Source organism: Cydia amplana, chromosome Z (assembly GCF_948474715.1).
Source record: "Cydia amplana chromosome Z, ilCydAmpl1.1, whole genome shotgun sequence".
In the NCBI taxonomy this organism is placed as follows: domain Eukaryota; kingdom Metazoa; phylum Arthropoda; class Insecta; order Lepidoptera; family Tortricidae; genus Cydia; species Cydia amplana.
Window position 1 is genome coordinate 34,194,284 of NC_086096.1, and position 19,298 is coordinate 34,213,581.

General features: G+C 36.8%; 1 protein-coding gene across 1 annotated transcript; it reads left to right on the forward strand.

Annotated features, from left to right (window-relative positions):
* Positions 1-1,960: 1,960 nt before the first annotated feature.
* On the forward strand, positions 1,961-3,204 carry LOC134661664 (ZZ-type zinc finger-containing protein 3). Its single transcript, XM_063517816.1, has 2 exons — positions 1,961-2,073; positions 2,217-3,204. Exon 2 carries the CDS (start codon positions 2,221-2,223, stop codon positions 3,202-3,204), a length of 984 nt encoding a protein of 327 aa, XP_063373886.1. The 5' UTR covers positions 1,961-2,073; positions 2,217-2,220.
* Positions 3,205-19,298: the final 16,094 nt, after the last annotated feature.

A 19,298-nucleotide genomic window follows, 5' to 3' on the forward strand; every position in this document is an offset into this window, starting at 1 on the left:
TTAATAATAACCCTCCCAAATATCCCTTCCCTATATATATAAAAAAAAAAAAAAAAAAAAAAGCTTTAAACGAATATGAAGATCGGACCAGGGGTACGGTGCAGGGTGTTGTTGAGTGTTGCCAGTAGGGGATTTTAAAATCTCCCTACTTTAAATATCCGTGCAAGGCTGTGATGTGGAGCTCAGCTACAATATGTAAACAAATCGCGTCGAATGAAGCTACTCATATAATTATGATCGAACTTCACGTACAGGTAAGTTCGTTTGATCATTAATGTAAGTAAGTAGGTATAGTAACTCAAACTTAAACCTGACATCAAAACGATCGACAAAATATCTAAATAATATCATTTAATGCAAAATACATACACATGTGTTGATTTTGGATACTAATCACCACACAACCTTACATTTAGCCCCGTATTGTATTAACGCTAGTACCTACCTACAAAATTATGCGCAATTTCTGCTTAGCAAACATAGCAGTACCTACCTATTCGTACTATTCGAAACTGCATGAACCTCCGAGTCTGTCCCCGAGCGGATAGATATCCAAATAGTTCCTCAGCTAAACTTCGCACTGTTGCATTTGTCTTTGAGGAACACTCCGGCTTCCAACTTACAATTAGTTTTGAACTGAGTATCACTGCGTCCTTACGCATGAATAAAACTCAAATATCTTCTTAATTAGGTAGGTACCTAGAAACTGCAGGAGGAATGCAGTGAAATGTTATCTAAATAATTATTAATAATACCTACCATATACCTACCTTATTATTATTATCAGTGAAGTGGGTCAAAAGCAATCATTTTAAAGTATATACCTCGTAGGCAATCGTAGGTAAACTACGAGGGAATGATAACAAAATTAGTTCATTCAATAAGGTACCTACCTTTCAGCAAACTTACAGATTCAAACTATACCAGAATGACTGCTGCAGGCTGCAGTAATGCGACATTGCTGCTGAAAATTTCGTAAGTCCGGGCACGCCCGGGCAATTTTGTGGCAGTGGATTTGACATATTTTGTGACAGCAATTCAGTCGGCTGTCGGCAGCAATACTGCTGCAGTAATCCTGCCGATTGCATTACTGCAAGAAACGTCAAATAGAATATAATTCTTATTATACTTTATTTGGTTTGGATTTAGATGATTAGAGATTATTCGTCGAGTTTATTTTAGTGCCATCTATTAATCTGTTTGAACAACACTACAGCTTTGTTAGCCACGCTTGGCGCATCACGAAGCTCAATGGTAACTTTACCTTGCAAGCTCTGACGTATAGCGAACAACTTTTATTAGAAGTTGGTAGATGGCGTTATTCTTAAACTGAGGTTACGTTCAGAAACTAAGTTACTTATCGATTTTTTCTCTGCGGTGTTCCCACTAATATAAAGTTTAATAGATTGGTATTACAGTCTACTAACTTGCAAAATTGCTACAAAATTAAATAATTGTTATGGCAGTAAAAAAATAATATTGTATTTTTTTTTACTTATCTTGCGCGGCTTTGTAAAAGACGAAATAAAGTGTAGGATAGTTTTTGAAATTTTTGACAGCTGACAGATAGTGTCATTATAGTTAATAGTGTGATATGATAGTGTGATTTGGGTCTAGTAAACATTATAATAACCTTAATAATATATATATATATATACAATAAACGTTGTCTGGTTTGTGACGTCTTTAACAATTGGAAGTGGTTGTGTTGTCCGTAGGTTGAATTGCTTGTGTTTGTTTGTAGGGTGGATGGATACTCTACCGAACACCGTCTATACATCACCGACGATCTTTATCATACTGGCCGTGTGTTATCCAACCTCGACACTGGCGGAATCATCAAGCCCTGATGGAGCCATAATACACAAAAATTGATTGATTGTGATATGATAGGTATGGAACTTAACAGAAATAATAATAGCGCCTGTGTAAAAAGGGAACAAAAGCTGACATTAAATATTAATAAAGAGGTATATTATAACAACGTGCAATACTAGAAAAATTCTTATCAACGTGCCAAAGTGTCAACTTACCCGCTGGTCCACCCTTCGAGGGAGCTGCTTCTGAACTCCGGTTTGCACTTTTTATGTTTTACACTGTTTAGTTTCTTTTTTATTTTAACACTTAAACGATTTGGACTACTTGGCAACGATATAATGGATTTCGTATTCATGTTTTTGGCAGTCTCTAAAATAATTACTTGTGTTAATTTGCAGAGCTATGGACGGTATTGAAAACCCGGAGTCGAATAGTGAATTTGCATTTGAGACAGACCACCTCGCGCTGCGTGGAAATAAGGACTACAATGATTTGCTGAAATATATTGTTCTGCTTGAGTCTCAAAGAGTTGCCGCTTTGAAAGACATAGAGGAGTTGACAGAAGCCCGAAACAAGGCGCTTGAGCAACCATTAGAGTTTGTTCAAAAGCTACAGGCTGGCACAATCCAGTTTCCTCCTCGGCATCACGTCAGAGAGATACCTACGATAGACTGGGACCAATATGGAGTAGACAACAGTCAAGATATTGATGAATTTAATAGAGACATAAAACCAAATATTTCAGAAGCTGGATTTAAAGTGCGCGGGCGGAAGTACACTGACAGCAAGCCGGAGACATTCAATCAGCTCTGGTCCTGCGAGGAACAAAAAAGATTGGAAGAACTTTTAGAAATTTTCCCTGAAGAACCCATAGAAGCGAGGCGGTACAAAAAGATAGCCAAAGCACTTAGAACTCGTACCCCTATCCAAGTAATGAGTCGAGTGCAAAAGTATTTTGCAAAATTAGCCAAAGCCGGCCTACCCATACCGGGACGGACACCCAAAGGTGTGGGGCGGGATAAATGTAAGTCAATACTTTTCAAGAAATCAAATTTCTTCCCTCAGCTGCATGTTCCTGTTAAAATGGAAGTCATGTATGATATTGCTGAGACTCCATACACAGCGACTACGGCCACAGCCGCTGAGACAAAAGTTTGCAACAAACACATAGTGGAGCTGTTACGGGCGGCCAAACAACAGAGGGCGCTTGACGAAACTGCACCGGTGTACCAGACAAATACTATGTGCGTTGGCTGCCAGACTAAAGGTTTCCTGGGTGCACGGTGGACTGACAATGCCGGCACAGATTACTGCACAGACTGTGTTGTAAAGCACCTACCGACGGAAAAATTGACCCCAGTTCGGATACCATTGGATAATAAATAAATAATAAAAAATAAAATATTTTTATTGACAAAAAACAAGTTACTAAGTGGGTTTTGAAGTCCCTGACTTCTGAGCTAGGTAAAGACCTGTGTTACAGAAGTCAGTGTCCTCTCCTAGACAATAGAAACTATATAAGGAACATCGAATCTAGTATGACTTATTTACTACATGGATACCAGTACTGTCCAGTCAACTTCCAGCACACCAGACAAATCTAGACAAACACTTAATAATAAATGGTATTAGATCATTTTTAGGACATTTATGCCAAAATTACACTGACTAGCATTATAACATGCTTATATATACACATTTTGATTTTGTAAGAAAGAATCTTAAACTGTAATTTAATTATCTGTATATTTAAAAACCTTTTTAAAATGATGACAACTAATGACTACCTACTAGTTACTTTCAAGACTGGTCAACAACAACTGATTCATGCAGTGCTAAGTATTTTTATGAAGTGTATTTAACACTTTACCATTTCCAAACTATCTATTTTTAACTTGGTTGTATTTGAGTGTAAGTGTGCACATACATACATACTAGTTAGTCATCATTGGCCTTCGAGTCTATTACAGACTATACAATGACGGCCAATGATGATGACATACATACATACAAGTAAGTATTAAGCATAATAATAACTAGTTTAGGTTTAAAAAATCCTAATATAAATTTTAGCCCAAACAATACATTAGACATACAAACAAAATCAAGCAGATTGCATATTTAAGGTGTGTTATTTTTCTCTAGTGCACATAGAGTTACCTATTTAAAATGAATTTGTGCTTTAATCAATTTACAACAATAAATTTTATGATTTATAATGTTAATAAATTTAGTTAAAATATATTTTATTTTATTTCTTATAACATTGATACTGCATCCCAAATTAGTATAGGCACAGACAGCAAAAGTGGCTAAGTACGCCAAGTGTTCAAAACGATCTACACTCTCTCTTATTCTCACACCAATAGAGATCACCCACTTAGCAACTTAAGCTGCTGAGTTTACTTAATATTTTAAGATTAGATTTAGCATCTAATTAATTAAAAGCCTTTTGAACCCAGAATGTAAAGCGTTAGCGTAAAGCATTATAACATTTATAACCACTATTATAAAGCGTTGGCGTAAATTCAAATTTTGGACATTACCGTTTTTCGTCGACACAAAAACACAACACTATCACTCTAAATCCTCACCCGCTTACGTAAGCCAGAAAATAATGTGAACCCGGGGATAGCGATACCTATCGCGGTGGGAGCTGAGGGTCCACTGGCGTGGAACACTGAACACGGCCTGCTAACTATTGTGCCTACTTATACGACCATAGTCGGGGTCGTTCGTTACGAGTAGGTACCTAATCTAATACTGACGCTGGTGTCAGGAATAATGGGATTTACAGGAGAAGCCATGCTGTTAAAAGTATAAAAACATTTGTACAACACATTCTAGTATAGGAAGTTAACCCTTTAATGCGTACACTGTACATTCACCTGCAATAATATGATACACAACGAAGGCCGCGAAAATATCTGACACGATCTTATTTGTAGAGCCATAAGAGCGTCTCACATATTTTTGCGGCCTTCGAAGAGTATTTAACATACCTACCCGTATTATTGCAGGTGACTGTACTGGGATGTAGTCAATTTAATCAATAAAAAAACAACGGGTTGCACTCCGGGAGTGCCGACAGAAGTGAAATCTCAATGACTAGTCCAAAATGTCTGGTCTGCAGCACTATGTATAATTGACCCATCCTCCTTTCTATTGAAAAACTTTAGTTCCGAAATTGCTGGCCAGTGAGCTTAAATTTGTAGCGTTAACGTTTTCTCCATAGTAAATGTATGGAAAAAGTTTTTTTTTTTTAATTTGTGACTTTTTAGTACATTATCGAAAGTTGACCCCTAGGAAACTATTGATACTGGATAGGAATGGAATCGATTTGCATACAAAAATAGCATATGAAAAATAAAAGTTTTCATGTTCATACAAATTGTATGGGAAAAGTTTTCCTCGATTTGTGGCTTTTCTAACCGGAATTTTTTTTTTGGTTCCATACAAGCTTTTGATCCTCAATAGGAATGGGATCGATTGGCATCAAAAAAAAGTTTGTCAAAATGACCTTTTTCTCGCATCCTGTATGTTTTTTTCAAAATCTGTAAAAGCCAACCTTCATTCATTTGAAATCGAGGGAAGGTCTTCTAAGACCGTTTCTCGTAGCAGCACGGGATCTGGTAGCTGCCCTCACTGACCCAAAAAGAAAATCCACCTGTATATAGAACAATGCTGGGGAGGCTTGTTAGTATTAAGCTTAGAGAGACATCCGAATTGCTAGCGGTTGCATCTAAACAAGCAGAACATGCGAACGGCCGTCTATTTACGACTATAGGTATTTAGTCCGCCCGTCCTAAGTATATGTTAGTAGTTATATCTATTAGGTCCAACGAACTAGAATAACTATATAAGTCTGACTAGAGCTCAATAAACCGATCGAGTGCGAGTCGAACTCGCGCATGAAGGCTTCCGTGCAATTACGCAAAAAACGGCCAAAATAAACACGTTTATTGTATGGGAGCCCCATCACTTAAATATTTATTTTATTCTGTTTTTAGTATATGTTGTTATAGCAGCAACAAAAATACATCATCAGTGAAAATTTCAACAGTCTAGGTACCTAGCTTAGCTATCACGGTTCATGAGATACAGGCTGGTGACAGTGAGACATACGGACAGTGTGGAGTCTTAGTAATAGGGTCTCATTTTTACCCTTTGGGTACCGAACCCTAAAAATAAACCCACGGGAATTGTGCCGCGATCGACTCAAATCTACTGGGCCCATGTTGACAACGTCGAATGTTGTAGGTAAGTAATGCCGCGCAAGAGTTGGGTAATATGGAATCTATTCCGTTTATAATAATTATAATATTCAACGCTGCGGCCGGGATATTTATGGAGAAGGGATTACGTCTCGAGTGGTTACGTCATGGTGACGTCACAGACATTTAAGTGAAGTAAAATGCGAGGCGATGTAGGGCCGCGAGCGGGGCGGACGCAAAGCGGACGTGTCACGTGATTAGTGTTGGCGAGCTGTTGGAAATAAATTATATCGTATGATTTACTTAGATACCTAAATACGGTATGTACCTACATTGAACATATCCTATAGCACCTTGACGAAGCACTTGGCGCAGTTGGATTTTATTATAGGCCGGACAGTTGATTCTCCATGTTAGATCTGATGAAGGCTGGTGGTAGAGAACATGTAGGTAAAATATGACATAAAATCAAACTTGCAGAGAAAACCAACCGTATGGGACGACACCCATCGACTTTCCTTATTCAAAAAAACAAGTCGCTCATGATGTATACTTGGTCAACCAAATCTTGACAGTAGAAAAAGGCGGCAAATTTGAAATATGTAGGCGCGAAGGGATATCGTCCCATAGAAAATTTGAATTTCGCGCCTTTTTTTACTGACAAGATTTGGTTGACCAGCTTGATCTATTACTTAATATGGGCATGCAAGCAGTGCTCGTTATTGTTAATGTATTGTCCTAGTTAAAGTGACAGACGTGACAACATGACGCGACATAGCGACGGCGACAGTATAAAAAGGCAGAATTAAACTCGAAAAAGCGATAAGACGAGACGTATAGACCTTTTCGTATTTTACAGTTCTGTGTGGCATCAAACTAGGTATAGTACAACAGTACAAAGTAAATTGCCACCAAATCGTAGTCACGTCAACTTCTTTCGCCTTTTCAAGTCAAATTTGGACTTTTTGTCGTCAAAGTGACATGCGCGACTGGGGTTCACACTTTTCGTTTTCCTTAGCCATGTCACACTTGTCACGTTGACGATTAGAATAGAATACTAGGTACCCTTGATTGTAGAAATTTTATGTAACTTTCAGCATAACATATACAGCTAGGAAATCGGGATAAACTTTGAGGGTCATTCACAAAAAGTATTTCTGCGGTATAATTGCCGCAACCCATACAAAAAGTATGAAAATAGTCGTGGCAATTAGACGCAACCGCAGTCACATTGTCAGAGAATGACCCTTTAATAAAAGTGCTAAAGTGTTTTTGCGATAGCTTTTTAGACCAAATGGCACATTTCATTGGCGATTCCAACAATGATTCTCTCGGGTTCTTCTCAACGACCATTATAACAGCTGTCCAGTATAATTACTTTTATAATTCGCTATGTCGTATGCATATTTACAATAATAAATCACAATAAATTATGCAAAAACATGGTATAATTGTACGTGGATTGGAATGACAGATGTTACGAAAATTTACGTGATTATTTTCCATACCTACATTACTTATTTAAGTTTCGATTGGAGTTTTCTGTGAACAATTATCATTTATCATCTTGGCTAGGCTCTTAAACTTTTCACCTGTACTTATCGTCTACCGTATCATGCGTCAATCTCAAACTTACGTAGGTACTTGATAGAAAGTCGTAGGCCACTCATTTTATAATTAATATCGATTTTAATTATTAGACGCCATTTGCATGGCAAGGAAACTCAACGGTTATAAGAGGTCAATCTAGGCATGGAGTACAGAAAACAGTTAATTAACTTCCGTTTTTTTATAAAAATCACTTTGAAATTATACGCGATTGTTGCAAATTATATTATAAGCCCGGAAGAATCATTGTTAGGATCATTACATTAACTAAATAAGTATACTCCTCATTGAAGGCAGTATACCAAGCACTGGCAAACTAGACTCACCTAGGTCCCTTTTTGTTTTGAAACACTGAAAACAATCGCCAATTAATAAGAATAAGAAAGGTTGCGGTTCATTTATGTATGTATGTGTCAGTTTTTAACAGATTGTCTTTAAAAATAAAATATAATCTTATAAAAATTCTTCTGATTATAATATCTTAGAAAAATTGTTATAATTATGTATAATAATTTGGCACGGTAGAGCTGTAGATTCAGTCCGTATGACAACTGCAGCGGCATTACTGCTGCGGCCTTGACGTTGGCGCTGTCACTGTTAATTTCTTTGATAAAATGTGGAAAGATAAGTCGGGCCCTGGAGGGAAACTACCTTAAATCCTTAAGCTGGCTCATTTTATTTAAAGGAGACATTCCTTTATTTTTAAAAAGAAACAAAACTGCATTCAATGATTTTCTAAAACTCGCTTGCCTCGCCCGGGACTCGAACCAACTAAAATTAAAAAAAACAAACACTCCCTATTTTATTAGTATTATTATTCAGGATAAAATTTCTCTAACAAACATGCAAGAAGTCCAGACATGACGCCCATGGACTTCTTTTTATGGGGTCATGTAAAAAATGTTATTTATGAAACCGTTCAAGAGCTGGGTTGCGGTAGAAAATGTTATTAGGGGCATACACCACAACACTTTGCTGAAGGCTACAAGAAATGAATTTCAACGGCGACTAATTTTGTGTAGCCGGAACGAGGGGGCTCATTTCGAACAATTTATCAGTTAAATAATTTAAGTGTAACAAATTGATAGTAAAGTAATGTTAATGTTAGATTTAACGATCATTTTTAATTTTAAGACTAAATGTTTGTTAGAGAGATTTTATCCTGAATAATAATGCTATCGATTAGTATAATAAAATAGGGAATGTTTGTTTTGTTTTTAATTTTAGTTGGTTCGAGTCCCAGGCGTGGCAAGCGAGTTTTAGAAAATCTTTCAATGCAGTTTTGTTTCTTTTGAAAAATAAAGGAAGAAGAAGAAGAAATACATTTATTTAGCATCAGGTAGCAAAGGAATGTCTCCTTTAAGTAAAATGAGCCAGCTTAAGGATTTAAGGTAGTTTCCCTCCAGGGCCCGACTAATCTTTCCACACTGTATAGTGATGGATTCATCGTTCTAATCGCGGCGACGTTCTTATGCCTCATTTTTTTGACAGCGATAGCGCCCGCGTCAAAGTCGCAGCAGTGATGCTGCAACAGGTTAATGCTGCGACCTTGACTCAGCTGCAGTTAGGTACCATCCGAATATCAGCCAGACCAGCTCAAAGCTTCAATCTAGACTAAAACCTATTAGGACACCGTGTCAGTAGGATTTGGTCTCTTTCAGTAAAGCCATTCAATGCAATAAATCCAGCCCCTATTAGCTTAGCTTAGAACTTCGGACAGCTCTATTGAGGGCACAAGGATGGATTAGGGGACAGTAGGGTAATGAAATGAAATAGTGGCACACAGATAAATACCTTGAAACTAGCATAGTATACAGGTTGATTTCTGGGTCGTGATCAAAAACCACTTTTTCTGGCTCTGTACTAAAATATGATCCGCGTTATCATAATTATGGTAATATTTGATTAAAAGATAGTTTAATACTTCTTATTTTTCAAGTAAAACGAAGTTTTTGTACGTATTATACAAGCGTGACACACTGATATTTCATTTCGTTCTCAAAAAATATGTTTGCGGCATAATTACCGCGAAGTCCGCGACCCATACAAAATGTATGACAGTAAAGAGTCGTGGATATTCTCTGAGAATATGATATCAGAGAAAATATATTGTAATTCTTAATTACAGTATTAATCGTGCTACATCAGCCTGCCGTATTCGAACTTCAAGATATTCACAAGAAACGACACGTACTAGATCCATTCTAGATACGTTATAGTTTAGATTTCAACTAGTTCTCTTTTGCAGCGCAATTCGGGCAACCAATGTCTTTTACAATAGATCGTGTTAGATATCTATTAGATGTCAATTAGATCTCTAAGTAATATCTTGTGGAAATCGTTCAAGAGTATCTCCAGAATCGCGGAAATGTCAAATTTGACAGGTTAGATCTTAAAGATATCGTTATCGTATCTTGGCGATGTCTAATAGATGTCTATTACAAAATCTAAATCGGGCCCAGCGTCACAGTTCACATTATTTATACGCCTCAACGCCTTACAGGAATCAGCTACGGGCTACGGCGCGGCGTAGCGCTACGAGGGCTATTTATCAGTAAACATGAGGCGTATTCTGGTTATAATAACAGGTTTCTGAATTTGTACTGGATTTGTTACTACACAGCGATCTGTCAGTGTCAAAAGTGACATTTATTCAACCAGAGACGTCACGTCATAAATTGTTATTACAATCAGAATACGCCTCCAGAATATCCGGTGGAAACGCAGTCTTAATTGTCCAAGGAAAGCATAAAATATCTTATTTTATCTGCAGCAGTAAATCTCTAACCACATTCATATTCATAATAATACTTAATCTCATTCTACGGATCGATGGTGGAACGCAGGAAATAAAATAATTATCACACGCATTCACGTTCATATAGGTACTATCAAAACCATAATCCTTCATTTTGGCTTTGACGTAGTCGGGTGAAAAGTTTAACAGATAAACATAATTATTGTAGGATAAAATCTTCCCGAAATTTTAATAAATCTCCGGATGCGAAATATAAAGTTACCACTCTCAGAAACCGCCACGCCATCTTCCGAATTCTAATTTGCGAGATATTATTTGTACCGAGCGACTTGTGAGCTTACAGGGGCCGACGCGGCATAATAATGAGCGAAATTATCGAAACTGAGTCTTGCTTTAAATTATATTTTGTGGTTCAGCCCTGAAGCGAATTTCATATACCTATTAATAAGTTTTTAAAACTCAACCATTGGTCTCTGTCCGAACTTAGGTCTGCTGAAGTTCGTCTTTTGGCCTCCCATGAATGAGCCTCGCAGGAAAGCTTCTGCTCTATTCGGAGCTCAGCCTTCAGCCTTGCGTGCACTTGGTTTTTAGTTCGATTCCAGCTCTACTTTCCCGCCTCTGGACTTCGGCCTCGCACAGGAATGTGCCAAATGAAGATTTGGGCATTCGCACCTGGGAGTTTATCTATTTTACTTTTGATATAAGTAAAAGTCAACAATTTTGCTTTTGATACAGTCTTTTATGGCCGACTGCACTTTTCACACGAATCTCTCATCGAACTGTATGAATCAAGTATTTATGGTCTTGCTTCATACAGTTCATACAAGTCGACATACACGGAATATTTCACATTCGAATAACGTGATTGGCTAATATGGTTAAGTCGTTGATATAATTTTGTGCATGTTGTATAGTTGGTCAAACCAATTATTATTATATATTATATTATATTATTTAATACACTAGCAGCTGAAAGCTGATGCGTGTATATCACTGCACTTGTTTTTTTTAACGATTAATGTTCATTTTTTTGTTGTTTTAAGTGTTTATCAAGTCTGTTTTTAAAACTGTTCACTGAAGGAGCACATATCACTGTTTCTGGTAACTTATTCCACTCACGTACGACGCGGTTCGGTAGAAAGTGCTTCCTAGGATTGCTTGTACTGGGAACTCGAATAATCTTTGAATAATATGTGTCAGTAAATAAGAACAAAAAAACTATACTCATCCTTTTCTTTTAGGTGCTAGTACTAGTGTAACATAAAGATAAGTACGATTCTCTCTCTCTGTCTATGTTTGAAATGAGACAGTCCTTTGACAAACTATAGGTATATTTAAGATTGAATCGGGCCCGACAAGCATGCCTGGCATCCACGACTTTTTCCCTTTGCCTAGTCCGTCTATCGGAATTCAATCATACCGAGGGATCACCTATAAAGGAATATAAATTGGATCCAACAATACATACATAATTGCAGTACATAAATAACAGGCTCATAGTCAATATAGGAATCAAATTACTTCGCAACAACAATGTATTGCCTTTTCTGTAGGTAAAACCACTTGCAATGATATCTTGCATAAAGAAGCTCGCAATGATATCTTAATATCGTAAATCTATAAAAATAACTATGACATATATTTTTTTAATTGAAACAAAAAAGAAACAAGCAGCCTTAATAACGATGCAAAGTTTTCTCACGGTCATTTTTAGAAAATATGCCAGAGCCCGTACCATGAGTCATTGACAGTGTCAAAACTGACATAAACGCTTTCGAGAACGTAATTTACTTTCCATACATCTCGCTTGCACTAATATGCGAGTACGAGCGAGATGCATAGAAAGTAAATTACGTTCTCGATGACGTTTGATGACAAACCATATTACTGAATTATCTATTAATAAATTTAAGAATTATGTAAAGCGTAAACTTATTTCTAAAGCGTATTATACCACACAAGACTACATGAATGATAAAACAACGTGGGATTAATTGTTATTCGAAATGATTATTTATTTATTTAGGTATATTTGATTAATGAAGAGGAAATTGATATTCCGAATATTACGATGTTTGTACTTCTTTTGTGTTTTTTATTTATTTATTTGACATTTAGATTTTATTCTAGAAACATTCTAGACTAGTATTTTTTATACAATTTTTTTTTCATGTTTGACGATCCTTTTGTGAAATTCTTAAATTTGTGTTAAATTTGATTTGTATAATAATCCAATATTATTATGGAATAATAACATCAATAAATTGCTCTGATAATTAGCTTAAGATAATTTATAAGTATGTTACGATTCATAAGTGCTTGTTGCTAGGCCTACATGAATAAAGTATATTTTGACTATTGACTATAGTTTATGTCAGTGACAAACTGGTGGTAGTAGTACAGGCGGCCTAGCCAAGGTGGCAATCGCTTACGCTTCGCCATCGAATCGCTTTGTGTCTCTCTATCACTCTTCCATATTAGTGGTACAGTGACAGTTGCGTTTCGATCGCTACGGAGCGTAAGCGATTGTCACGTTGGCTACGCGGCCAGCTCTCTAATTACCGCGACGCGATATAAATAATTTTTAAGAAAAAAAACCGACTTCTATGCGGCCCGGTGAAAGATTATTGTAGATGGTGCGCTATGTAGAAAAGGAGGTAAAACCACCAGGCGCGGATCCAGCCCTCAAAAAAGGTTGTGGTCACAGCAACCCAAAAATCTTCAAGAACGAGTCAGAGTATTGGTGTCGAACTCGCTCATGAACAATCATTATGACTCTTGAACGACCATCCCGATCTCAATAGACCGTGATGACGTCACAAGTCTATTAGGGGGTTACCTAATGATTCTCCGAGCAATTTTTCGCAGATTATCGATTCACAGACTACGTTTTGCCGAACATCTAACTTTTAGACGACATTTTCTAGTTTTGGTTCACATACCGTTCAATTCGCTTTTGTGTTAATTAGCAGAACAATTATTGTAAGAATTTCATTTGGCAGAGTAATCTTCTCGTTTAAGGAACTTTTAGTCGTGATTTTTTTGCCGTTTCTTGCGTAAACCTTCGTGCGCGAGTGCGAGTACGATTGTAAAATTGAAAAAAAAAAAAACTAAATGAAAATATTTTCAGAATTGCTTTATTAGGGTTAGATATGAGGATATTAGCTATAATTTGAGGTATATTTTACAAAAAAAATATTAATCGGTATTGTATCTGGAGAAGCCCAAACTTGGTATGTTTTGAAAATTATTTTTATTATAATTTAAAAAAAATGACTGAAATGTAATGATGTGATATATTTTTAGAATTGGCTCAGAAAGCTCTTTCGTGTACACACGATAGGTTTCTAAACAATTTTTTTTAAATTCCATACAAAAAAAGGTGACGTCATAACTCCTCTCGTTTTTTTTTTATTTGTTGGTGCTTCGGGTCAAATTGTTTCAAATGTCCTAAAGATCAATCGTACCGATTTCCATATCTTTAACACCATTTGCAGCATTTTACTGATTTTCGCGGTGTACCGCCACTACCGCCAGTACTGTATTTTTTCATGTTTACAATTATAACTTTAGCAATTTTTGATGTGCGCTTCGAATATATTTTCTAGACATTATTCCGAATCGAATCAGGTATCACAGTGGGTATCACACGTATTTTTGAGTGCAGTATCTCTATTTTTCATCATTTTGAGCTTGTAGACTAGACCACTAAAAGTACTAAAGTTACAGGTAAATTAGTGATTTAGCAATTGCGTTACTTACAACATTAATTCATTTATGCATAGATAACACTTTTTATACATAGATAAATATAAAAATAAATGCAACGCTAACTACGCGGGGAAAAAAACTCCTAATTACACTCGTAAATTAAAAGCTGGCATTATTAATTTAGGAAATTGTACTAATATTTGTGAATGTTTAAGATTTCTAAGACCCCATAAGCTAAAAATAATTGCCCCTGTTAGTAAATAATCTTTATGCTTGCAAATAATTACCTAGGACTCTGTTGTCAGCTGATAATAACTTACGAGAATTTCGAATTCGTAGGATTGTTCATAGGTACCAATTGTTCACACTACCTACCTACTGTGTTTCATTCAACCAATGGTTACTCGGGTAATCGTGACAGTTAGGTACCAAACGATCAGTCTAGTAAAGTTAATTCGCATATCAATAGGTATTATGTCAACTACGTAATGAAATTCTGAGAAAGGTTCCTCTGCCAAAGCGTCTGCGAAAAATCGGCTAGTCGGGGAATCGATAGGACATACTATTAGGGTTGTGGGCATGCCCATCGTGCCCACAACGGTGGATCCGCGCCTGAAAACCACCCACTTTTCTAGTAGCATTTCGTTTCTGTAAGGCTCGCAGTTCTAACCTAACCTAACCCACTTTTGTTTGGTTCTGTGAGGATAGCAGTTCAAACCTAACCTAACCCACTTAACGGCGCATGCGGTGCGGTGTACGGGGGTTTGAGCGGGAGGGGTTTGGCCTCATCATACTTTATACCTACATTTTATGGTAGGTAATCATAGTAGTTTGTTTAGTTTAGGTATCATAGTGGTTTTCCGGGTCAAGGTCCGGGTCTGTGTCCGAGTCCGGGTCCGGGTCCGAACCGGATCCGGGTACGAGGCCGGATCTGGATCCGAGTCCGGGTCCCAGTCCAAGTCAAAGTCGAAATTCGAAATCACCAAACATGTACTATGCGTCGTTGAAGAGTTCTGTTCTGATCATCGTCAGCAGTTCCAGTTCATCAAATGTGACAGTTTTTAATGTTAATGCTTTATTTTAGGATGAAAATACAGAAAATTATATACGTGTGCCTTTAAGATTTGAGGAGTTCCCTCGATTTCTCATGGATCCCATGTTCAGAACTTGAGCTTGACATAAATATGGCTTAAAAACCTAACTTGCTTAACAAACATAACGAAAAGGAAAAATCGCCAAACGCGAGCTATGCGTCGTTAAAGAGTTTCGTTCTGGTCATCATCAGCAGTTACACTTCCTCAAATGTTACTTTTTAAATGTATATGCTTGATTTGTTGATTAAAACACAACAATCACTATATGTATGCCTTTAAGATTTGAGGAGTTCCCTCGATTCCTTATGGATCTCATCATCAGAACTCGAGCTTGACAGAAATGTGGCTTAAAAACTAAACTTGCTTAACAAACATAACGAAGAGGACAAATCGCCAAACGTGAACTATGGGTCGTTGAAGAGTTCTGTTCTGATCATCATCAGCAGTTCCACTTCATCAAATGCGACAGTTTTTAATAAAAATGCTTGATTTTCTGATGAAAATACAAAAATCTCTATACGCACGCCTTTAAGATTTGAGGAGTTCCCTCGATTCCTCATGGATCCCATCATCAGAACTCGAGCTTGACAAAAATGTGGCTTAAAAACTTAACTTGCTTAACAAACATAACGAAGAGGACAAATCGCCAAACGTGAACTATGCGTCGTTGAAGAGTTCCGTTCTGATCATCATCAGCAGTTCCACTTCATCAAATGTCACGTTTCTGAATGTATATGCTTGATTTGTTGATAAAAACACAAAAATCACTATATGTATGCCTTTAAGATTTGAGGAGTTCCCTCGATTCCTCATGGATCCCATCATCAGAACTGGGTTTTGACAAAAACGGGACCAATCTGTATGCATATACATACAATCAAAAAAAGAATTTTCAAAATCGGTCCAGTAATGACGGAGATATGGAGTAACAAACATAAAAAAAAATAAAAAAAATAAAAATAAAAAAAAACATACAACCGAATTGATAACCTCCTCCTTTTAGATTTGGAAGTCGGTTAATAAATGAAAAGAGTGAGGTTACTTAGACGCAACTACGTACCTTTTAATAATCATCTTAGGAATACTTTCCTGTCTTGGAATTCCTTAATTTTCAAATCTACTATAGTAAGCCATTGTGAGCTACATGATGCTAAATAAAGTGATTATATTTAATAGACCCTAGACCAATTGCTACCTGTTGCGCCAGTTACTTATTTCTTCGCGGGCGATTACCTAAGAAGCAGTTATGGGAGATGAATTATAAAGCTCCGTGTAGGTACTGCGCTAGCTAGTAGTGCTGCTGCTCCAGTGGTGGATTGAAGAACAGTAGACACGTCAAAAAGTACACTCTACTACGTGGTATTTCTTAACCACTACGTTATCGCCCGGGAAGAGCTCTGTCATCAAAATCTTAAAACTAAACACATGAACCTAAAAACTCACTAAAAGGTGACAACAGAATAATATATTTTTTCTGCTCCCGTACTTTTATTTGTCATTTAAAGGGTCATGCACACACTTTTTAAACCCTACTTTATAGTTGACAAGACAAGTCTCTAGTCTATTCCCCAAAAAAGAATTTGTGTATAAACGCAGTATCTTTTTGGCGATTTTACGATACTTCGTGTAATGACCACTTAAAAAATATTGAATGAAATACAGTGTTGCCAACCTTATTTTAAATGTCATCTCTGACAAATAGATGAACCATAGACATGTTTTTTTTTTAATTTCATTCATTCATTCATTCTTTTCCCGCCAGTACCCTCCATTTTTGCTACTTCTTGAATTAAAAATATTTGTTAAATTAAAAATTTTATTTCAAAGTAAGTGCTTGGTCGTAGAAAAAGTATTGTATGCAACGTTGTTTAACTGAGTCAAAAAATACTCGTGGCGTCTTTATTAACAATTTTCGGCTTCGCCTCAAATTGTTACTCACGCCACTCGCCTTTTTTGACCTCTCTTAAACAACGGTTGCATAAAATACTATATGTCAACGACCAAATTAATATAACTATTTTACACTCAGACACTTCTTCATTTGCGGTTTTACTCCAGCCACAGTAATATAATAGAAACGTAAAAAAGTTATGGGTCATAAAAGTTTTCGGGGTTATTTAGCTGCAGCCAATGGTGGCACCTGATACCTTATTCATATGTAAGTTTTCTATACACCTTCAATTCAATTATCGACCTTACAAACTGGCTAGGAAGATTCATATTACAATAACATTTTCTTGAAATATTTTGTTAAATAATGTCAACTATAATATATATCGCGAAGGTCGGTTCAGGGACATTCTTATATATCAAAGGTAGATTGTAAGTATTATATTCTTTGAGGTAGATAATTAAGAACGTGAACAGTATGAAGAGTGTTTTCCTTTATTTTAACTTAGAACGTGTCGCATTTAGGTGAAGGAAAATATTGAGGAAACCACACTAATTCCGATGAAGCTTAGTTTTCCATTTAGGTTGGAGAGTCAGATGGCAGTTAGTTTATTATTAAAAAGGAAAATAAACACATTTAACTGATTTGCAAGACCGATGTGATCCCATAAGTGTACCGCGAACAAAGTTTGTGCGGTACACTAAAAATTATGTTAACTTAGTTTGGTATACAACGATGGTAACAAATAATTATTCTCCTCGGTGAATCATGTTTATTACCTATAGCTTTATTATTACTTACTTAATCTTACAGCGCATTGGCGCATTAGCTGTAACGCTGTAAATTATTATTTCAATAAATATCAATATCAATGACTGGCTGTGTTAGGCGTCTTAATATGATTCTGCGCCAAGGAACACTGGAATTTGAAAATTCTTTAACAAAATATTAAATTGCAATGCGGCTTCGGTTGATATCGTATGAAAGATTTTATCGCACTTGATCGGCACCATAGCGCTTTGAGCAGAGGCCGTGTCAAACTTCAATGTCTCTAGTACCTAAGTATAGTAACCACAGCCGATACATAAATTCCTATCTTAAATCAGTTCGTTAATATATTTGCCTCTCTATCGGTCGAATATGATGGCTCCTCTACACGATGGGCCAGCGCCGGCCACTACAAGGGACGCATTTATGCGTTAGAGGGAGCAAGTGATATTGCTATCTCATTCTGCCGTATGGCTGCGTCCCTTGGAGTGGCCGGCGCTGGCCCATCGTGTAGAGGAGCCATGATTTGTGATAGGCCGTCTGGTAGCACCGCCGAGCTGAAGCGAAACGAATGAATCAAGTAGACGCATGGTTGAATGGTATATAAGTCCGTAAGCCGCTTTCCCGGGCGATGTGCTGTTTCCTGCAACCTCAGGATTAAAGCCACTGTACTCACAATAGCAAATATCACCGGTTTTATTATTACAGTTGCTCAGAAATCTAGTTTCAGTATTTTTACTTACAAAACGTGTCAGCCGCGAAGTCACGGCATATATACAACCAATACCTTCAAACACGGCCGCGTATCCTTCACAAAGCATTGTTTTTGTTTTGATGTCTTCGCCTTTCTGCATATCTACCTGCGTATTTACCAAGTTCAACCCCTGACACGAATCTGGGCTTAAAATCGGATGTGAATCTGTATCAGCTATTACAAATTTTGGAATATAAATCAATATTCATATGTCTCAACTTTTTTCAAATAATCTTCTTATTAAAACGACATAGGTAAGTGCCGCGAAGATGCGCTCTTTTGCTTGTTTGGCTTTTTGTAAATATTGGATGAAGGTACGGAACTCTCCATTATGCGTGGTCCCACACGCACTTGGTCAGTTTTTTAGAAATCTTTAGGCTGCGCCATGTTAAGTAGGTATTGGGACACGTAAGTCAAACACCAGTTCGAGACAAAGACTGATTTATTCAAATCCGGGAATACACCCACATAGTTATACTGAATCCTAATATATACCTTCACAATGTACATGATACTTACTAAGTAACAACCTCCGTTTAACATTCAGTGACAGGTTTTTTTTTAATATATTATAATTACTTTTATCATCTTTTTTAGTTTAACCCCACGCCGGCTTTCTTTGCTATCTTAATTGTGTTCATATGTATTACCAACCCAAACTAAGCATTTGTAAACCTTCAGT